At 36.5% G+C, this 19,299-nt stretch overlaps 3 protein-coding genes and 1 non-coding gene across 5 annotated transcripts; 3 read left to right on the plus strand and 1 right to left on the minus strand.

Annotated features, from left to right (window-relative positions):
- Positions 1-457: 457 nt before the first annotated feature.
- On the minus strand, positions 458-3,631 carry LOC130747708 (uncharacterized). Of its 2 annotated transcripts, none has more exons than XM_057600725.1 (2): positions 2,674-3,631; positions 458-951 (listed from the first exon to the last, which is right to left on the minus strand). In XM_057600725.1, exon 1 carries the CDS (start codon positions 3,601-3,603, stop codon positions 2,722-2,724), a length of 882 nt encoding a protein of 293 aa, XP_057456708.1. In that variant the 5' UTR covers positions 3,604-3,631; the 3' UTR covers positions 458-951; positions 2,674-2,721. The 2 variants fall into 2 exon arrangements, with proteins under 2 accessions (XP_057456708.1, XP_057456707.1); XM_057600724.1 differs by having other exon boundaries at positions 2,693-3,629.
- A 225-nt stretch (positions 3,632-3,856) lies between these two features.
- Positions 3,857-3,938, plus strand: TRNAS-GCU (transfer RNA serine (anticodon GCU)). Its single transcript has one exon. It is a non-coding gene; the product is annotated as a tRNA-Ser (tRNA).
- An 8,226-nt stretch (positions 3,939-12,164) lies between these two features.
- Positions 12,165-14,282, plus strand: LOC130746707 (AAA-ATPase At4g25835-like). Its single transcript, XM_057599410.1, has one exon. The coding sequence runs from the start codon at positions 12,384-12,386 to the stop codon at positions 13,953-13,955; it is 1,572 nt and encodes a 523-aa protein (XP_057455393.1). The 5' UTR covers positions 12,165-12,383; the 3' UTR covers positions 13,956-14,282.
- A 3,653-nt stretch (positions 14,283-17,935) lies between these two features.
- On the plus strand, positions 17,936-18,676 carry LOC130743667 (nuclear transcription factor Y subunit C-2-like). Its single transcript, XM_057595900.1, has one exon. The coding sequence runs from the start codon at positions 17,936-17,938 to the stop codon at positions 18,674-18,676; it is 741 nt and encodes a 246-aa protein (XP_057451883.1).
- The last annotated feature ends 623 nt before the right edge of the window (positions 18,677-19,299 follow it).

The raw sequence follows: 19,299 nt of genomic DNA on the forward strand, positions 1-19,299 counted from the left end.
ATTTTTCTATGAATGGCATGATGTTTAAGCACAACAGGGGAGAAAAAATGATCAAAATTTTGATCTAGGTTTGAGAAACTTAAGACCCAGATCAGAAAATAGAGAGTGTGAAATAAAGGTTTTAAACATAAACCGGTTTTTAATCCGGTTTTAAACATAAACCGATTTTTTATCCGGTTTTAAACACAAACCGGTTTCGAACCGGTTGTGAACCGGTTTTAGGAAATAAAAGTGGACTAGTTCATAAAACCAACCCATATAAGTGGATTTTAATTGGATATGGTTTGGTTACTGCCCACCAAACATTAAGGTTTGTGTAGAAAACATTATTTGCCCAATCTTTGAAACAAAAAGTCAATCACAGTCATCTAGTGGTTGAGGTTCATTTAGGTAGTGATGATATAATTAACCACCTGCTATTATTCCTTAAAGATCATATTATCAGAACACAGCTCAGAAACCACAAAATATGCAATTTAAGCCTCATCCATTCCATGGTACACAGTCACACTGAGATTATTCAATCCCTCAACAATCTTCTACCCTAACTACAGTCATGCTAGCAGGAGATAATATCTACTACAGAGAAGAAAAAAACTTGAACAAAATGATTCAGTGGAAAGAATCCACTTTAGTAATACAGACACAACACAAATGAAAGCTTAATTTTACAAGGACTTTATTCCCTAAAATGGAGAAAAAGTTGGGTAAAGGTGGTTACCCAGTTCCAAGGAGCAACATAGAGAGAATGGAGGGGAAGGCAAGACAATGCACATTAGTTGTGCATTCCATGAGTTTATTGTATCTCTGGCTATAGCACTACAACTAGCTAATTGGAGTTCCCAAAAAAGGAGGGAAAAGCAGAAGAAGCGTAATCGTCGGTGCAGATTTACACTTGATAAGACGATCTATGGTGATACAACTTCAATTTTATTTGAATACACTATATACCTGCAATCGAATGTTGGAACAGAAAATATTAGTTCATAAGCAAAAACAGGGCTGTTTTCAAAATAGAATACAAAGAGCTAATATGGTGACAATAGAGAGGCTTATTATCCCATAAGGAAATACTGCTTACTATGCTGCAAATAGAAGAGAGTCAAAGTCATTAAACCACATGAACGATTGTCACATAACAATGACACAAACAATGCAACTTTTTACTTCAACAAAAACTGCATCTGTATGTGTTATTTTTCTGTTTTCATACTTACTAGCGGTTATCCAAACGGGCTCATTTGAGCAATGCATCTTGATGGTTTACTATATACTAGAATAGGTCATGGACTCATTCCCTTATCCAACCCAATTTTTATTTTAATGAAAAAAATAGCAAATGCAATGTTCCCAGCAAACAACAAAATCTTTTAGAAAGAAATACAACATCACGAGAGTTCAGTTTTGGCTATCTTGCATTATGCAGTAAGTAGTAGCCACTCAGGACTCAGCAATCCTGACTTCTAAGCTTGAATACAATGCATATGATCAACTACACTATGATGATGATAATAAGGTTATGACATATACAAAGATGCAAGCTCTGATTTACCATAACAAATGCCCGAAAATTTAGCCCCGACCCCTTCCCCCCTTTTGCCCCCTCACTGAAGGTAAAACTCAAAAGATGTCTTTTTCGAAAGTGGAAGCCGGATATCCATCTCAAGGACACTTACATGAACAGGTTCAAAGAAAGGCACGAACTAACTGCCTACTAAAATTTGGTCGGTCATTCATGAAGTAATCATGATATCTTTGTCCAAAAACAACACAAACAGACAACCATTGCAATAATCAAAGAAAATGTCATCTTCTAAGTTCAAATCCATATTAAAGCTAAGGAAACTACTGTTAGGTAAACAGAACTTTCAATCAACTCTTGAATGAATAAGTAGTCACTACAGGTTGCATTTAACTAGAAAATAATTGATGAATTCATCTTTCAAAATCAAGATCCAAGATTTTCCAAATACAAGAATTTGGATCATCTCCACCCATTTCCGTCTCTATCCGTCTTCATCGGAGAATCGAGCCGTTTGATTTTATATCTTATAATCTGAAAAAACTTCGAGGTGGAATGGCCAATAATTAGCTTCTTAGGGGCCCAATTCTGAGCTTTTTAGACCATTGGATATAAAATCCACGACTCATACCTCATCTAAGGAGAGCGATCAAGACAAAAATGGACGAATAGAATCTAGATTCCACACCATCCTTTACCCCAGTAAAAAATCTTCAAGATGTAGAATCCATACAATAACAAAACCAAAACTTTAGACTCACAAATTTACAATCCATATTCCATACACCACCACCACCACCTCCTCCACTACATCGAGAAGCGGCTTTTATTTCTTATCACATTGATCCATGGCATAAAGATTATAAGAAATTCCATTGATCCATATCATAAAAATTAGAAGAAATTCTCTTGTCTAATTTAAATATTCAGAATTAGGACCATCTAAGTAATGCAAAATAACAGCAGAGTTCATAATCCACCATGAGCTGTTGACATTCGATTCTAGTTCTTGTTTTGAAAACCCTTCATTTGATTATAGTGATATCAACACTGATAAACATTTACACTACGCCGCTTATGTATCATTGGAAATAGTATCATTGCACTTTGCATTAAGAATCAGGAATATTTTGACCAAAAACACACATTACCAGAAAACAAAGCCCATACCGCGAAGAATTCTCAGACACACGAGCACATCAGGATCCAGATTCTCCACCACCACCGCGAGCTTCACGATTCGCGGCCTCTCGAGAACCATCATCGGATTCCAGAAGAAAAGCGTGCCGGTTAACAATGTGGTTAAGCGTAGTCCTCAACCCGTAGAAATCCTCCTCCGTCAACTCCAACAACCTCACCATCAACTCCCTCCTAACAGCAACATCACCACCGTCATTCTCCTCTTCCTCCACCGCATCCTCTTCAAGACAAAACCGGCAGAGCGGGCACGAGCCACGAAGCTCAAGCCACGGCGTGATGCAATCGGAGTGGTAGAGATGCTCGCAGGGCAACTGCTTAGCCTCCGCGTCGACCGCGATCTGGTCTTTACACACGGCGCAGTGTACAACGCCGGTGGGGTCGAGGCAGGAGAGGAGAGCGTGCGTGGCGGCGATCACGGGGACGGCGCGGCGAGTGGTGGTGGCGGGAGTGGGGGAGAATAGTGCGAGTGCGTCTTGGAAAACGACGTCGAAGAGGGCGGAGGGGGCGTCGTTTTGGGCGGAGGGGGAGTCCATGAGTTCGAGGAAGTTGGTGTGGCAGTGCGGGCAGGAGAGGGGGGAAGGAGAGGGAGAGGGAGTGAGGGAGACGCTCATGTCGCATTCGTGGCACCAGTAGGTTTTTGAATCTGGCTCCGCCGTGGACATGGTGGCGGTGGTGACGGTTGCGGTGGTGGAGAATGGTTGTTGGATCGGAGTGTGTTGTGAGAAGAGGGAATGAGTGGGAATGGGATTAAGAGAGAGAGATGAAGTGGGGCCCGCACCCACCCAACTCACTCTCTTCAAATCGATGGTTGGTTTTTCTGTGTCTCTTTCTTTTGTTTCGTTTCGTTTTGGTACCTTCTGCAATTGCAACTCTGCAACCATTCAACCATCACCTTGTCTACCCGAACGAGATAGCTTAGTTAGCAATGCAGGCTGGTGCGAATAGTTTTCGGATTCGATCTCCAAATTATACACTTGGAAGAGGGATGATGAGTCTTAACTGTAACTAAATCTCGAATCTATCTAGAAACATTTAAAGAGTGATCGGGTATTGGATGTGTCTACCAAAAAAAACATCACCTTGTCTTCATTATGTTGGTATATTTTAAAACTAAAGCATTATGCTATCATCAGAGTCGCTTTGGCCGAGTGGTTAAGGCGTGTGCCTGCTAAGTACATGGGGTTTCCCCGCGAGAGTTCGAATCTCTCAGGCGACGGTTTTTTTCATTTTTTAGTTCTTTCGCGGTATTTATTTAAACAGTGATTATTTGGAAAATAAGTACTAAAAAATTGAAAACAGAGAGTGATACAACAAGAATATACTCTTTTTTGTGTGAAAAAAAAAAGAATATACTCTATTTAAGAGATCAATTTTATTTTCTTTTTGTTTTGATTTTCTCGTGGAACGACTTTTTATCTTTGAATGAAAATTATTTGATATTGACCCCCAAGTTTGACCAATGTTTTTTTTACATTGAGCTGAAAATTGGGATTTTTTAATTTTTGAATGAAATTTAATATATGATTAGTAAGGTTTTTTTAGAGCAATTTTGAACGGGTACGGTGAATGTTAGACTTTTTCCAAGAGTGTGGCTTTTATAAAATTTAATATATTGTGTGACGGCAAAAGACCCTAGGACATGAACCCTAGATTTGAGACTCAAATCCCTAGTTCGGAGGGGTTAACGACTGTCTGAGAACATTCATGAACAAGTCTAAAAATACGATACCATTTGATAACCAACCGAACATAAAAGAACAAAATGGATTAGAACGTAATAAAATGGAACAGAACAATAATATATTGTGTATTATGTTTGGTAACTCCAGAACAAAATAACTTCATTAGAGAAAAATTATAAGTTTAATTTAATATATAACGTTGTGATATTTAATATTTAATTGAGTATAAGCTAGTGAACAAAAACTTAATGCATATGGACGTTGATGTACATGAGATCTTCACCCGGAAACATAGGTTGGATCTTTGCCAAAAATAGTGATACACAATGTAGCTTTCTCAATGTTTTACACTGGGATTCCATTTTTGTGCAAGTTCAATGGCTAACTATGTTATGCGCTTCTTTTGTCTACCGAAAAGTATGTAGGACTAAAGTCACTTTCAGATCGACGCCACCGTCAATATCTAACTTATACTTGGTCTAGGTCTTTAGAATACTTCATTAGACGAAGTTTATGTAGACAAAGTGTGTTCTTGAGTCAAAAGATCTTGCTTGTCTTTCATACAAGATGTCTTCACTTAATAAGGTAAGACGAAGTTGCTTCCAAAGCGAGATTTCTTCTTTATACTCAGCTACTTCATCCCTTTTACTTAGTTCATGAATGAGTTTATTTCTGAAATTTTAAAACACTATGGTTAAGCACTTACTTACTTAATATCCTTAAAATTTATACATTGTTATCACCAAAAACCTTATTAAAGGGATTTTTAGGTATCTTCATTTAGCTTTCTCAACGGAGATCTACTGCGCAAGACGAACTTTCTGAAACCACCCCACCATCAGAGAAAGAGAAACACCACCAATCTAGATTCAGGAACAACAATATTTAACATTTATAATTATATTCTTTGAACTTTGTTTTTTTGTTTGAAACTTTGTTATATATAATGCCATTTTATTTTAAAAAATTTGACTTTGTCATCATGGATACCAAATATCTTTGGCGCGCCAATATCTTTAGCTAAACTTATTATCATATTTCAAATAAACGAACCAAATGAGATATGCCATGTTATAATTATAAAATAAAGTAATGTTAGTAAAAATGATATTAATATTTAGAGTTGATTTGACTACTGCATAAAATTATTAAAGAGCAATGTACTCTGTTTACTTTACTTGTAGTGACATAAAATTAAAAAAGCTTAAAATTTTATATACCAATCTTTAAAAAAATCAATTACATTTTAAGTTTCCAATTAATTGAGCTTAATTTGTATGTTTTTTTTTACATCGGAAAAATAAATTACACCCTTCAGAGAGATCGATCTCTGGACCTCCTCCACCTTAACTCATATATCTCGTAGCTCTTTCCACTTGAGCTATCATTCAAACACATCTTAACTTGTATGTTTATGCAAGTGTTTGAGAGAATTTATAATTTTATGTAAATAACTTATTTTTAAAACTATTCAAAACGACTTATGAAATTATTATTTATTTTTAATTTATTTCAATAAATTTCACTTAAATTAATCAAACTAAATATTTACTATGTGACAAACACTTATTATTATTATCATAAGTGCTTAAATTAAACTATTTATCCAAACATGCCCTTAATCCATTCATATTTTATTTTACCTCAAATACAAACAAACCAACTCATAAACAACAAAACATTCAGTGTTTCATTTCTTTTCCCATTTTTTATGTCAATTTCTTATTTTGAGCTATATAGATGAGCCGACCATTTCATAAATTATATAGGATGTTGCATTTTCTAAAACGGCGATGACAAAAAACAATACAATTATGAACAAAAGGTATATAAACTAACATGAGGTTTTCATATTGGTTTGAAGTGTTAACTAAACAATTGTTGCTGATATCAAAGATGACATGTGAACATCCAACAAAAAGACGTACAATCAGCCAAACCAATTCCTAATCTTTGCAATATTTAATACGAAAATAAAACTAAACCAATCACTATGCTCTCATGTTCCCATCATCGTCACTGCACTAGTCACGGCACTCTACCCATTAAGTTGTGTCTTTCTTCCCACTACTACATTGCAACCACTCACACCACAATTGAGCACCAAATCATTTCAAGATTGGATCAGATGTTTATTGCAAGCAAAATGGAAACATCATTGCTTCTATCTCACCATCTAGTTACGTTAAAAAAAAACCCCATCTAGTTTTGTTAGTTTGATATCAGTGAATCTAGAAAAGGTGATAAAATTTCAAAATCAAATAATTGTGTAATAACTATTAAGAGGAAACAAACAAATGATCCCAAAAGTGATCAAATCACTTTATGAAAAGCTCTGCATTTGCTTCTAAAAATGAAGTATTGAATCATTTAATTATAGGTTTGGCGCGTTATCTTTTTCCTATAAGATAATTTTAATTTCTTAAAATGTTTTGTATAGAGTATTATAAATTTTCCTATACGATAATTTTGATCTTATTTGAGACAATTTTAGAAATATAATTTCTTAATGAACATAGTACATAAGATGTAATTAGCAGAGTTTAATTACTACACACTTTAGTGTAAAAAAGATTTCTACACAATCATTTAGGGCTGTCCAATATAGTTGAGAAATAAAGTAATTGTTTTTTCATTAGCTTTTGACGGACTCTAACCCAAGAAATTGTTCACCACATGAATGCATCCATGGCAAAACATGGTAATTTGGCGTTTAAGATTGACTTAGAGAAGGCTTATGACAGCGTCTCTTTCCTTGAGGAGACCCTTCACTACTTTGGCTTTCCGGGTACATTGATTAATTTAATCATGTGTTGTGTGACATCCTCTAGTCTCTCAATCTTATGGAATGGTTCCCGCCTCCCCTCGTTCATGTCGGGTCGTGGCCTCAGACAAGGCGACCCGCTTTCTCCTTACCTTTTTGTGTTCTGCATGGAAAGATTGTCAGTTTGCACTGATCAGTTAGTTACTTCAAACCTTTGGAAGCCAATTCAGGTCTCCCCCAATGGGGCATGGGCCTCCAATTTCTCATTTATTTTTCGCTAATGATGTTCTGCTTTTCTGTAAAGCGACTACTGTCCAGGTTCAACTTGTGGCTGAGACTCTCCAAAAATTCTGTGTAGCATCAGGATTGAAGGTGAATATCACCAAGTAAAAAACGATCTCTTCCAAGGGTGTTCCGCCTGCGGTGCGTGAGGAAATTCAAGCAATTGCACCTATTCCCTTTGTCCGAGACCTTGGCAAGTATCTGGGATTTCCATTGTCCAGCGGTCGAGTATCCAGAAGCAAGTTCAATTTTCTTCTGGAAAACATTAAGAGGAAATTAGCTTCTTGGAAGGTCAATCTTCTCAAAGTTGCAGGTAGGGCTTGTCTTGCAAAAGTAGTGCTAGCAACGATCCCAACATATGCCATGCAGGTTTTTTGGCTACCAAGAAGCATTATTCAAAAAATCAATCAAGCTATGTGAAGCTTCATTTGGGCTAAGAGTGGAGGACAGCGAGGGTGGCATCTCATTAATTGGAATACAGTGATTCAGGGGCTTAAAGAGGGTGGATTGAGGATCAAGGAGATGGCGGACTTCAATACATCTCTCCTTGGAAAAGCAGTTTGGTGCTTGGCTCAAAATAATTCTGAGAAATTATGGGTTAGAGTTCTTAAACATAGTTACCTGCAACAGTCATCCATTCTCAATGTAAAAGCTCGTTCAAATGATTCTCCAGTTTGGAAAGGAATTCTCCGAGCTTGGGACCAGTTGAGAGATGGGATGCGATTTCGGCTAGGGAAAGGAAACACGTCTGTTTGGTTCTCTGATTGGACTGGGGAAGGACCGCTGGCTCTTCAAGTACCATTCGTGCATATTTCGGACTCTGCGATGAAGCTGCAAGATCTGATTGTTGATGGTCATTGGGCTTTGCAAAGGTGCAATACGTGGACGAATACTCATGTTATGGAGCAATTTAGCAAGGTCCAGCCGCAGTTAATTCAAAGTGAAGAAGATACCTGGTGCTGGGAGCATGGAGGCTCGGGCTCTTACTCTGTGAGAGAAGGTTATGCTTGGCTAAGAGTGAAAAAGCAACCAAACAATCCCAGTGTGGACTGGTCTTGGCTATGGAAAATCCCGGTTCCAGAGAAAGTGCACATCTTCTTGTGGCAGCTGTTGCACCAGGCCTTACCAATTAATGTTAACAGATTTAAGTGTCATTTGTCAGCAACTGAGGGATGCTCTCGATGCTCACCGCCGCGAGAGGACTGTATTCATTGTCTTAGAGAGTGCCCCCACTCTCGTGAACTTTGGCTGAAGCTTAGTGCTTGGGCGTGGAACAACTTTTCAGCGCCTGATTTCATGGATTGGATCACCTCGCAAGCTAGAGGTCCTAATGTAGTAAAGTTTGTGGCTGGTCTTTAGGGAGTGTGGAAGTGGCGAAACAATATGGTGCTTGACCCTCACCCTTGGCCTCTCAACGTCGCTTGGAGTAACTTGTGTCGTGAGTATGATGATTTCTTGCATGCTCTCCAACCTGATGAACTTCTCACTGGAGCGAGCCTTCTCAATAATGTCTGGCGTCCTCCGGCTTCTGATTTTGTTAAACTTAACACAGATGACAGTTACATAGAACCCACAAATTGCATGGGGGGTGGGGGTTTGCTGCGAGACAAGGCAGGTTGCTGGCTGGTAGGCTTTACTTCCTTAGCTCACGGTGGTGGTGCCTTTGAAGCGGAAGCCATAGCTTTACGGTATGGCATGTTAATGGCGTGGGATCAGGGGTATAAACAGGTAGCATGTGATATTGACTGTGATGAGTTAGTTACAATCCTGGACCGCACCGATCAAGACCTTGTTCTTCACCATCCTCAGGTTCTTGTGCTCTGGGAAATCATGACACTTATGGCTCGCGATTGGAGAGTGGTCGTTAACTGGGTACATCATGATGGTAATGCAGCTACAGATTGGCTTGCTAAACATGACCATAGCCTCTTGGCTCCTGGTGTTCATGCGATTCGTCAGCCGGAGAGTGAGCTCCAACTTCTCCTGCTGAAGGATTCCCTTGTTGTGTCGTAGTTTTTCTTTTTCTCGTCTGTTAATTTTCCGATGTAACAAAAAAAAACATTTTTGTTTTCATAATTTGGATTAGCTAGCCTGACCAATGCTAAAGTTGATAAATTAGTTTTTTGCCTATGGTGGTCAAACATCTGTGCTTATGTGTATGCTTCATGACATAACTTATCTCTCCTAAGGCTTATATGGGCCTTATATATGATCATATAACTCAAAGTTGTTTTTTTTTGTTACAGGAGGAAAAGTAACAGAAAAACAAAGACTAACTAGCTGAATCTAAGAACAAAGAAGCATAAACAAACGAGGGTGATAACTTCCAGACTTGAACTGAGGAACCAAGGCGACAAGCTTCCCGAGTTAAGTTGTTTAGTGCAACTCATTCACTTTAAATAGATTTATTATCTTGACAAAAAAAAAATAGACTTATTATGATGTCTTAGTGAGTTTCTAACTTTGTGGTTTCATGTACTTGACTCAGATGTATTACCAACTGGGTCTTTTTTTTTTCCTATGTCCCTATATCAATTTTATTTTATCTATTTTCATTGTCAAAAAAGACAAATTGAATTCATAAAAATATCAGTAATTTTATTCAAAAGTACATATATATTGGGAATGAGAAAAATTCTTAGTGAGTTACCTACTGCTAAGGAGTCATACTTAACTGAACATCAAATGTTTGATGCATTTTCTCAATGAATCGATCTTAAAGACACCAATATGCATTAATGGAATATGATCCTTTTGATAATTGACATTCCAAGGAGAAGCCACTTTTGGCTTTATTCTGATACCCCAATACCCAAGCTTTCTCTCAAGGCTGACCTACACATGATATAATCAACTAAAGCTTACACACTTATATAGGAAAGTGCAATTTCTCATGAAATGCTGAGGATCTCAACCATTGAAATTAAAATCTAGTTAATGCTGAATGTTTTCGAACTTAAGTAAATCTAGTTAATCAACTAATGTTTTTGATAATTAAATGTGTTTTTTGAACTATTCATAGTCATTGCACTAAACATGCTTTTGGGAAGCTTGAACGGAAATACAACCACAATTAGACTATGAATTGTACACCTCAACTATGGCTTGATTTAGAACTTCTGCTACGGATAATTAACACTGCTCTGCTTAATTATTAAGATCAATTCTCTTTATGAATCGATCTTGCAATGAACCCGCATGCATAGATGGAATATGATCCATTTTATCATTGACATTCTACGGGGAACCCTTTCCTTATCTTTAATTTTTGATACCCCCATTTAAGCATAGCTTTCTCTCAAGGCTGACCTACACTGATTTTTTTGCCCATCCTCCATATTCGTGGCTTTTAATGCCACACACATGTCTCTTTTTCTTTTCCTCATCCTCCTTTTATTTTCTCTTTCCATGTTCCCTTTCTCAAAATTTCAACCATTTTATGGGCGGATACCTAAATTCATTGAAGGGGTAACAAAGATAAGATAGGAACAATAGCCCAACACCGCAGGATTGTAATCTGAAGGTGCAAATTGCATTGCTTTAGGTAAAGGAGATTTACACAAATTTCTTTAAAGATGCATAAATTAAACTTTGTTTCAAAAGCACTAGCATGTAAAGATCTAAAAGAACCACCATCTGCATTACTTTAAGATCTCAATCTCATAGACCATCACACCACCATGCATACTAATATGTAAAAGTCTAAAATAATGTGAAATCAAAAGTTCAAAGCATACAAATGCCTAACCAACAGCAACTCAGTATAATAGGCAATTTTAGTTACCATCTATTATTGCATACATTGTACATTGACATCTATCCTAATCAATTGCAATGGCTTAGGTACCCTTGGTTCAAAGATGAAAACAAGAAAAACATGAAGAGATATAATGAATACAAACTTATCCAATGTGGGTTCAATTGGAACCGACATGGTGCAGTAAAATATGAAAATGATCATCATCCCCTCATTATCAGCTTCCACTTGTCACACATGATGTGTGATTGTTGAGTTGAGTCATGATAATTCATAAGAACATTCTCTGACTGAAGGCACAAATTACAAGAGCTATTAAGGTAAAGGATAAAGTGTGATTTGTCAAGAAAGAAACAAAAGCAGTTTGTACTCAACAAGATACTACCATACATGCTATACCCTTACTTCCATGTGTTTGCATGCGCGCAGCTATGTATTGATGCTATAATCTCTTGATGTCTTTTTACAAAATGCCAGTGCGTGGGCATTGTGCAATTAGAGGCATTAGTTACAACTTGCAAGACCAAGATGCTAGTAAAATTTGATTAAATTTGATACATATCAGTGAAGTTCAATACAATTAACAAGTGAATACCCTATACAAGATGCAGAAAATAGTCAATGAAAAAGAAAAAAAGTAAATTAACAATCGCATAGTTGAAACTGAACCTTTGCAAAAACATGCATTTTTTTGTGATTTAGGCTTTTGAGCTCATAAAAATGAAATGCACACTTCAAGTGATTGATTCCAAAGTAATAAAACAGGCCAACAAAATGAAAGAAAGAACCTTTGGCCAAACAAAAATTCTGCATTTTCTGAGATTCTGTTAAGCATTATGAGTAGCCCATGCATCAGAGACGAGTCTATAATCACATGAACAAAATAAATCAACCACAATCTTCTACAAACGAACAAAGCAAAAGCAAAAAAAGAAAGCAAAGTGGTCGGCTCAATCATCTTTACCTTTAACTTTTGCCTCCTCTGCTATATGCTTCAATGCTTCTTTTTCATCCCTAACCCAAAACATTAACCTTTACCACACTATGTTCCTTCTTTTATGCAATGTATAAATCACAACCCAAAAAAGAAACCATTTTCATCACTCTCACACTCCATTTTCCACTTCCAAGTTCCACCCAAAGTTCTCAACCTCACTCATTCACCAACTCACAAATATGGAGATATTGTCACAAATGTGGTCATTGTTAGGGTTACTCACAGTGCTCCAAAATGTGCTCCCATCACAGCTTCTCTCAGTGCTTCATTCTCTGTATGAATCCCTACAAGACTTGCTCTCTCCATACTCCTACTTCGAGATTCCGGAGTTCAACGGCTACTGCGGCGTCGAGCTCAACGACCTCTACCGCCACGTCCACCTCTACCTCAACGCCGTGAACCACTCCCCTGCCGCCACATGCCGCCGACTAACCCTCTCCCGCTCCCCATCATCAAAACGCATCTCATTCGCCGTCGCGCCAAACCACACCGTCAACGACACCTTCGGCGGCCATCGCCTGTCCTGGACCCACCAAGTCGACACCGTGCAGGACTCCCTCGAGGAGCGACGGAGCTTCACCCTAAGATTCCCGAAGCGCCACCGCCACGCTCTCCTCTCCCCTTACCTCACCCACGTCACTGCCCGCGCCGAGGAGTTCGAGCGCGTCTCGCGCGAGCGCAGGCTCTTCACCAACAACAATGGTTCCGGCTCGTTCGAATCCGGTTGGGTCTCCGTCCCGTTCCGCCACCCCTCCACATTCGAAACCCTAGCTCTGGAACCAGATCTGAAAAAACGAATCAAAACCGACCTCACCAATTTCTCCACCGGCAGGGAATTCTACCACCGCGTCGGCCGAGCTTGGAAGCGCGGCTACCTCCTCCACGGCCCTCCCGGTTCGGGTAAATCAAGCCTCATCGCCGCCATGGCGAATTTCCTCTGCTACGACGTCTACGACCTAGAACTCACAAAAGTCACCGACAACTCCGAGCTCCGATCACTCCTGATCCAAACAACGAGCCGTTCGATCATCGTGATCGAAGACATCGATTGCTCCGTCGATCTAACCGCAGATCGATCCCTAAAGAAAACTACAGGATCAAAATCGTCGTCGAGAACGAGAAAGGAGAGCAACAAAACGGCGTCGTGCGGCGATGAAACGGGTCGGGTCACGCTTTCGGGGCTGTTAAACTTCACCGACGGGTTATGGTCATGCTGCGGGGAGGAGAGGCTGGTGGTGTTCACGACGAACCACCGGGAGAGCATCGACCCGGCGCTGGTCCGGTGCGGGCGGATGGACGTGCACGTGAGCCTCGGCACGTGCGGGGTTCACGCGTTCCGGGAGCTAGCAAGGAACTACCTAGGGGTGGAGTCGCACGTGATGTTCGAGGCGGTGGAGGGGTGTATCCGCTCCGGTGGGTCGCTCACGCCGGCGCATGTGGGGGAGATTCTGTTGAGGAATCGGGGAGATGCTGATGTGGCGTTGAGGGAGGTGGTGGCGGCGATGCAGGGGAGGGTGGTTGGTGGTGGCGGCGACAGTGGTGATCAGACGACGACAGATAGTGAGGATGTGGCGGTGGTTGGGGTGAGGTCGCCGGAGAGTGTGTTGATGATGGGGTCGCCGGAGAATTGGGATTCGTTGGGCGGGAAGAGGAGGAAGGAGCAGCATCATGCGTCGAGTCATTTGGAGAAAAAAGTCAAATTCTTTGTGAGGTTGAGGTCGTTGACCAAATCTGACTCGGGTAGAAGATGAAAATGTTTTGTGAATTAGTGAGGTTTTTGTAAAGGTGATTAGTCTATGAGTCGGGATCCTCTGAAGTGTTAAAAAATTTGAGAGTGTGAAGTTTTAACATTTCATCATTAACTTTTGTCTAGATAATAAATGAAAAATAAAATAAAATTAATGGTGAGATGATGAAACTTAACACTCTCAAGTTTTTTTACACATGAGAGGATCCAAACCCTTACTATATGACTTCTCTGATTAAATTTTACCTTTCTGTTTAGGAATTCAGATAGACTTACATTATGTTATGCCTCTATTCGAATCTATTACATTTATGGTCTTTTTTTTTTTTAATTCATGGTCACAACTTAGCATTTTAACTTTATGAGATTATATTTTAAGATTTGGCTAGTCTAAAATTATTTCTAAGAGGCCCAAAGTCCTACGCGAGATAGAGTGGAGAATTTTTAGCAATAGGCGAAAGTCTGATGGAGTAATGTCGTGTGAAGATAGAAGGTTTACATGTCGTTCACTTTTTTTCCAAGATTAGATGAGATTTTAAAAAATTAATGTTAAAAATCCACGAGTCAATTTTCAGCTGACTAGACTTGCCACGTGAGCATTTGACTGATAAAAAATTATTGAATCAGACTATTGCAAATTTAAAAAACTTTATTAAGACCTAATTGCTAGGAATTTATTTTATAAGGACCCAACTAGATTCCTCTTTAAATAAAAGGGACTATAAGAGCATCTTCAATGCTAGATCTTAGTTCTTAACACTATTTATGTTGGCTTGTACTGCCACATGTGCTTAAGCAACACTCTACAACTAAATTTCTCTTTAAATAATATTAATATAATGGTATTGTGAGACCGAATAAATAGTGCTAAGAACTAAAAACTAATAACCTTGCATTAGAGATGCTCTAAACATATTTAAGCCCAACTTTTTACCTCATTTTGTTTTGTTTAACATTTCATAATTAAAGCCCAAAACAGACTGGACCAGCAATACAATAAAGCCCATTCATTCATAAACTCACACTAAACACATACTTGCTTCATTGACCAAAAAAAAAAAAACACATACTTGCTTATTAGAGCATCTCCAATCCTAGTTCTTATTTCTTAGTTCTTAGCACTATTCATGTGGGCCCGTATTGCCACATGTGTTTAAGCAACTCTCAAGTAATTTTGCTCCAACCATGAGTTCTAAGTTCTCAGTTCTTACTACTATTCATTTGGTCCCACCAACCACATTATTTATACTTTTTTTTTTCCATAAAGTAATAAAACAAAACTCATAAAGTAATAAAGTAATTTGGATGAGAGAGAAATAATTAATATTTTAAGCTAAGAACTCAAAAAACAAAACATCTTATATAAGAACTGGGTTCTTATTTTTAAGATCTAAGGAGTCTATGTCAGCACCTCCAATGATAAAGTTCTTAATTCTTAGTTTTTAACTCAAAAATAAGAACTAAGAACCTTGCATTGGAGATGCTCTTAAGGACAAGTGACAAGGGAATTTTGTCATTATTCTTAATGCAAAACTCAAGTGAATTTCACCTATAGATATAAATGTATACTCTAATATACTTAACTCTAATACTTTTTATGCATTCTAAATTTAATACTTCATACATTTGTTATATATGAAAATATAAATTATTTTAATTAATTAATTTTTAAAAATCCATTAATTATAATTAAAATAATAACTGATAGATTAAAAAGTCTTACAACTAGTTATAAATATAAAATATTGTTGAATACTAATTATTTTTTTATTAATATAAATGTCAAGTCAATTAAACTTATTATTTTTATTTAAAACTTTCCTTGAGTTGTGATTAGTAATTAAAATTTAATTTTAAATTGGAATTTTTTTTATAATTAGTAATTAATATAATGAATAATATAAAAAACTTATTAATAACCAATTAATGTTGTTATTGGTGTGAGCCCATTTTACTTATTCTCATCATTAATTTTGTTGATTCTTTTATTGAAATCGTGATTAATGTCAAGCCAATTAAACTTTAATATTATTTTTATTTATAATTTATCCTCAAGTATTGATTAGTAACTAAAATGTAATTTTAAATAGGAGAAATTGAAAAACTTTACAACTAGTACAATGAATAGTATAAAATAATATTAATAAATTTTAATATTTTTATTGGTGTGAGTCAATTTAACTTTTATTTATTCTTATCATTGATATTTATGATTTTTTTCTTAAAATATAATTAAAATTTAAGTAATTAATGAAAAACGGAAAAAGTTACAATTAGTTAATAAATAATATTAAAAGTTGTCTTTGACTTATTAATATTTTTATTAACGTATAGGTCAAGTTAAATGCACTTATATATATTTATTATAATTAGTAATATAAAGAAACATTAATAATTAGTTTTTATTGTTATTAATGTAAATTTATTAATTTTATATATGAGATTTAGAATTAATTTTTAATACAATTAGTAATGTAGATAGCCACTAATAATTCACTAATGTCAGGTCCAATTCGATTTTACTTATGTTGTGTTTTTGCTAATGTTTATAAAATTGTATTCTTTAAAATATTTTTTCTTATATTAAAAAATATAAAAATTTAATTTATTTCAAATAAATACACAAGTTATATGAAAAAAATGGTTATGAAGTCTTACTAAAATAAAATATGAAGTTATTATTTTGTTTAATATTCTTCTGCTTTTTTGGAAAAGGACAAAATCGTCATCTCAAACTATATCATGACATATAAATAAGCCAAACTCAAACCAAGTTTTTCACTTCCACCACTGCTTACTCCTTGTCACACTCACTTCAAAGCGAAATATATAGAGGTATATCTTTTCCCCCTTTCTTTATGTGTCTGTGCTTGTTTGTTCATCTTCCTATGTAAGATTATCTGATACATGTAATTTGGTAGGTAGTGGGGTGATGCTCTTCATGTAATTTTTGCATTTCTGGAGTATGCTAAATATGCTAGCATGAATCTGTTTGGATTTATGTTGGGTAGCCATTTTTAAGGTTTTACATGCTGAATTGAGAATTATTATTTCTCAATTGTTATCTTTCTATTGAATAAACATTTTAAATTTATTATTTGATACAATTTAAGTTCATACATCATATATATGTGTATGTGCATGTAGTAGTTAGTTTTATGATGTTTTTTGCATGATTACCATAAAAAAAAACTCTACATGTTGTTTCATTGACAAGGACCAAAAGCATTGAGTTAACTTAACCCCTTTGATATTTGTTGTGGTTCTATGTGTTGTGCATGCTTCAATTCCCAAAAGAACATTATATACAATTGACTTTAAGATTTACTTAACAGTTCTTGAATTGTTGTTTGATTAAGATTTTGTTTAGATTCTAATTGTCGGTATGATAATGAAATTAATTATGGGAAATGCAGGTGTTATATCATAATTCATGGTTTGAAAGATTTTCTTTGATTTGCTTCAGTGAAAATGGTTTGTGGGGTTTGATAGATATGTGATATTTGCAAGAAAAATTCTTAATAAATTTATTGTTAAAAACTTACCATTTTTTACTTTATTATTTTGGACCAATAACAATTTTTCTTTTAACAATTTTTTGTTTTGTTTCAGATCTATTGAGGGTGTGTACATTAATTTTATTGATTAATTACTTTTGGCTCGTTTTGATGCACTTACACTCACTTTATATTCCATCCAATTTCAATTGCTTTTTCTATATATTATTTTTTTCTATCATCATCTATCATATTTTTCATTTCCCGCTCTTATATTCCTTTATCGCTCTAATCATGAACGGATTTCGGGTTTTCATACTCTGTGTTATTTGGGCTTTGTCCCCTCGAAAGTTTTTGTTTAGCATTCTTAAATTCAAGATCTACTAATGGTTTTTCTTCATGGTATATATGATAATTATATCTCATGAATTTTTTTTCTTATGTTGGGCATCTAAATTGTTAAATAATATCTTGAAGTCATAACAACATGGATGAAATTCAAGCTGAGCAACAACATCTAGAAGGTGGACAACATACTCCAGGACCAGAAGCCAATGTCACGAACCAAAACAAGCCCAATCAAATGACAAAAGACACACAGATAACTGGTGGTTCTTCCTCTTCTTACTACCCAAGAGGGAAAAAGCTGCATCATCCTCATCAACAACAGCTGCAAAGACAAGTACGCAACTTTTGGGAAACACAGTGCAAGGAAATTGAGAGCACCACTGATTTCAAGAATGCATTGCCTTTGAAGAGGATCAAGAAGATCATGAAAGAAGATTGTGAGAAGATGATAGCACATGAGGCTCCTCTTCTTTTGTCGAAGGCGTGTGAGATGTTCATTATGGATCTGACAGCGAGGGCTTCGGTGAATGTGGGCATGAGGACGATCCTTCAAAAGAGGGACATTGTATCAGCAGCCTCAATGAATGATATGTTTGACTTTCTTATTGATATTCTTCCTAGGGATGAGACCGTGAAGCATGAAGTGTGTGTTGGGATACCACCAATGAGGGGAAATGCTGCTGATGTTGTTCAGAATATCCCTCCTCATCCTTTCTATTACATGCCATCACCTCCTCCTCACTATTTTTGTGCTACAATTCCTCATCCTATTTTTGGGCAACAACCACCCCATCTAAGCGGTCTTAAAGCAATCTACCCAGCCCCAAAACATTTGATTGTGAAAAACTCTTCAGATTCTGATGATCAGAATAAAAAATAGTTATCACAATCAGTAGCATTAAGTGAAGCTGCCCACCCTTATCTTCTTTTCATTTCAAATAAGCTGCATGTTAAGAATGTGGTAGTCTTTATTTTAATATAAATAGAAGTATGGATCTATTTTGAGTTACAATTTGATGAATAACACACCAAGATAGCTTTTCATATTAATTTAATTTCGTACTAAATTGATGGATACCATTTAACAAACTCAGCGATGTGTTGTAAGGAGGGTAGAAAGACGACAAACATAGAACCAAGGCTGCCCACACTTAATTGATGGATACCATTTATTAAATGAGTAGTGTTAAACCATATTAGTAAAGGTTTAGTATGAATTACAATAAACAAAGAGGTCTAAATTATATTTATGCTTATTTCTATTACATTGTAAAAAAACTGGTCATATTTTTCTATTCATACCTTGGTTGGGGCTCTTTAGCTATAATTTGTTCCCTTTTGGCGTTTATGTGCCTAAAAAAATTTGTAAACCCTTGTAGTTCACCGCACCTGAGCGAAATATAAGTTTTTTTAAACAAAATTACAAAACTCATATTTTCATCGGATATCACATTGTGGAGTTCAAATAAAGGAATCGTTTGGTACTCTCTCTGTGATGTTTGG

This window comes from Lotus japonicus, chromosome 3 (genome assembly GCF_012489685.1).
Source record: "Lotus japonicus ecotype B-129 chromosome 3, LjGifu_v1.2".
NCBI lineage: Eukaryota > Viridiplantae > Streptophyta > Magnoliopsida > Fabales > Fabaceae > Lotus > Lotus japonicus.

Bases quoted from the DNA above. Each gene is read 5' to 3' on its own strand.
- LOC130746707 (XM_057599410.1), top strand. From the start codon at position 12,384: ATGGAGATATTGTCACAAATGTGGTCATTGTTAGGGTTACTCACAGTG.
- LOC130747708 (XM_057600725.1), bottom strand. From the start codon at position 3,603: ATGGTTGCAGAGTTGCAATTGCAGAAGGTACCAAAACGAAACGAAACA.
- LOC130743667 (XM_057595900.1), top strand. From the start codon at position 17,936: ATGGATGAAATTCAAGCTGAGCAACAACATCTAGAAGGTGGACAACAT.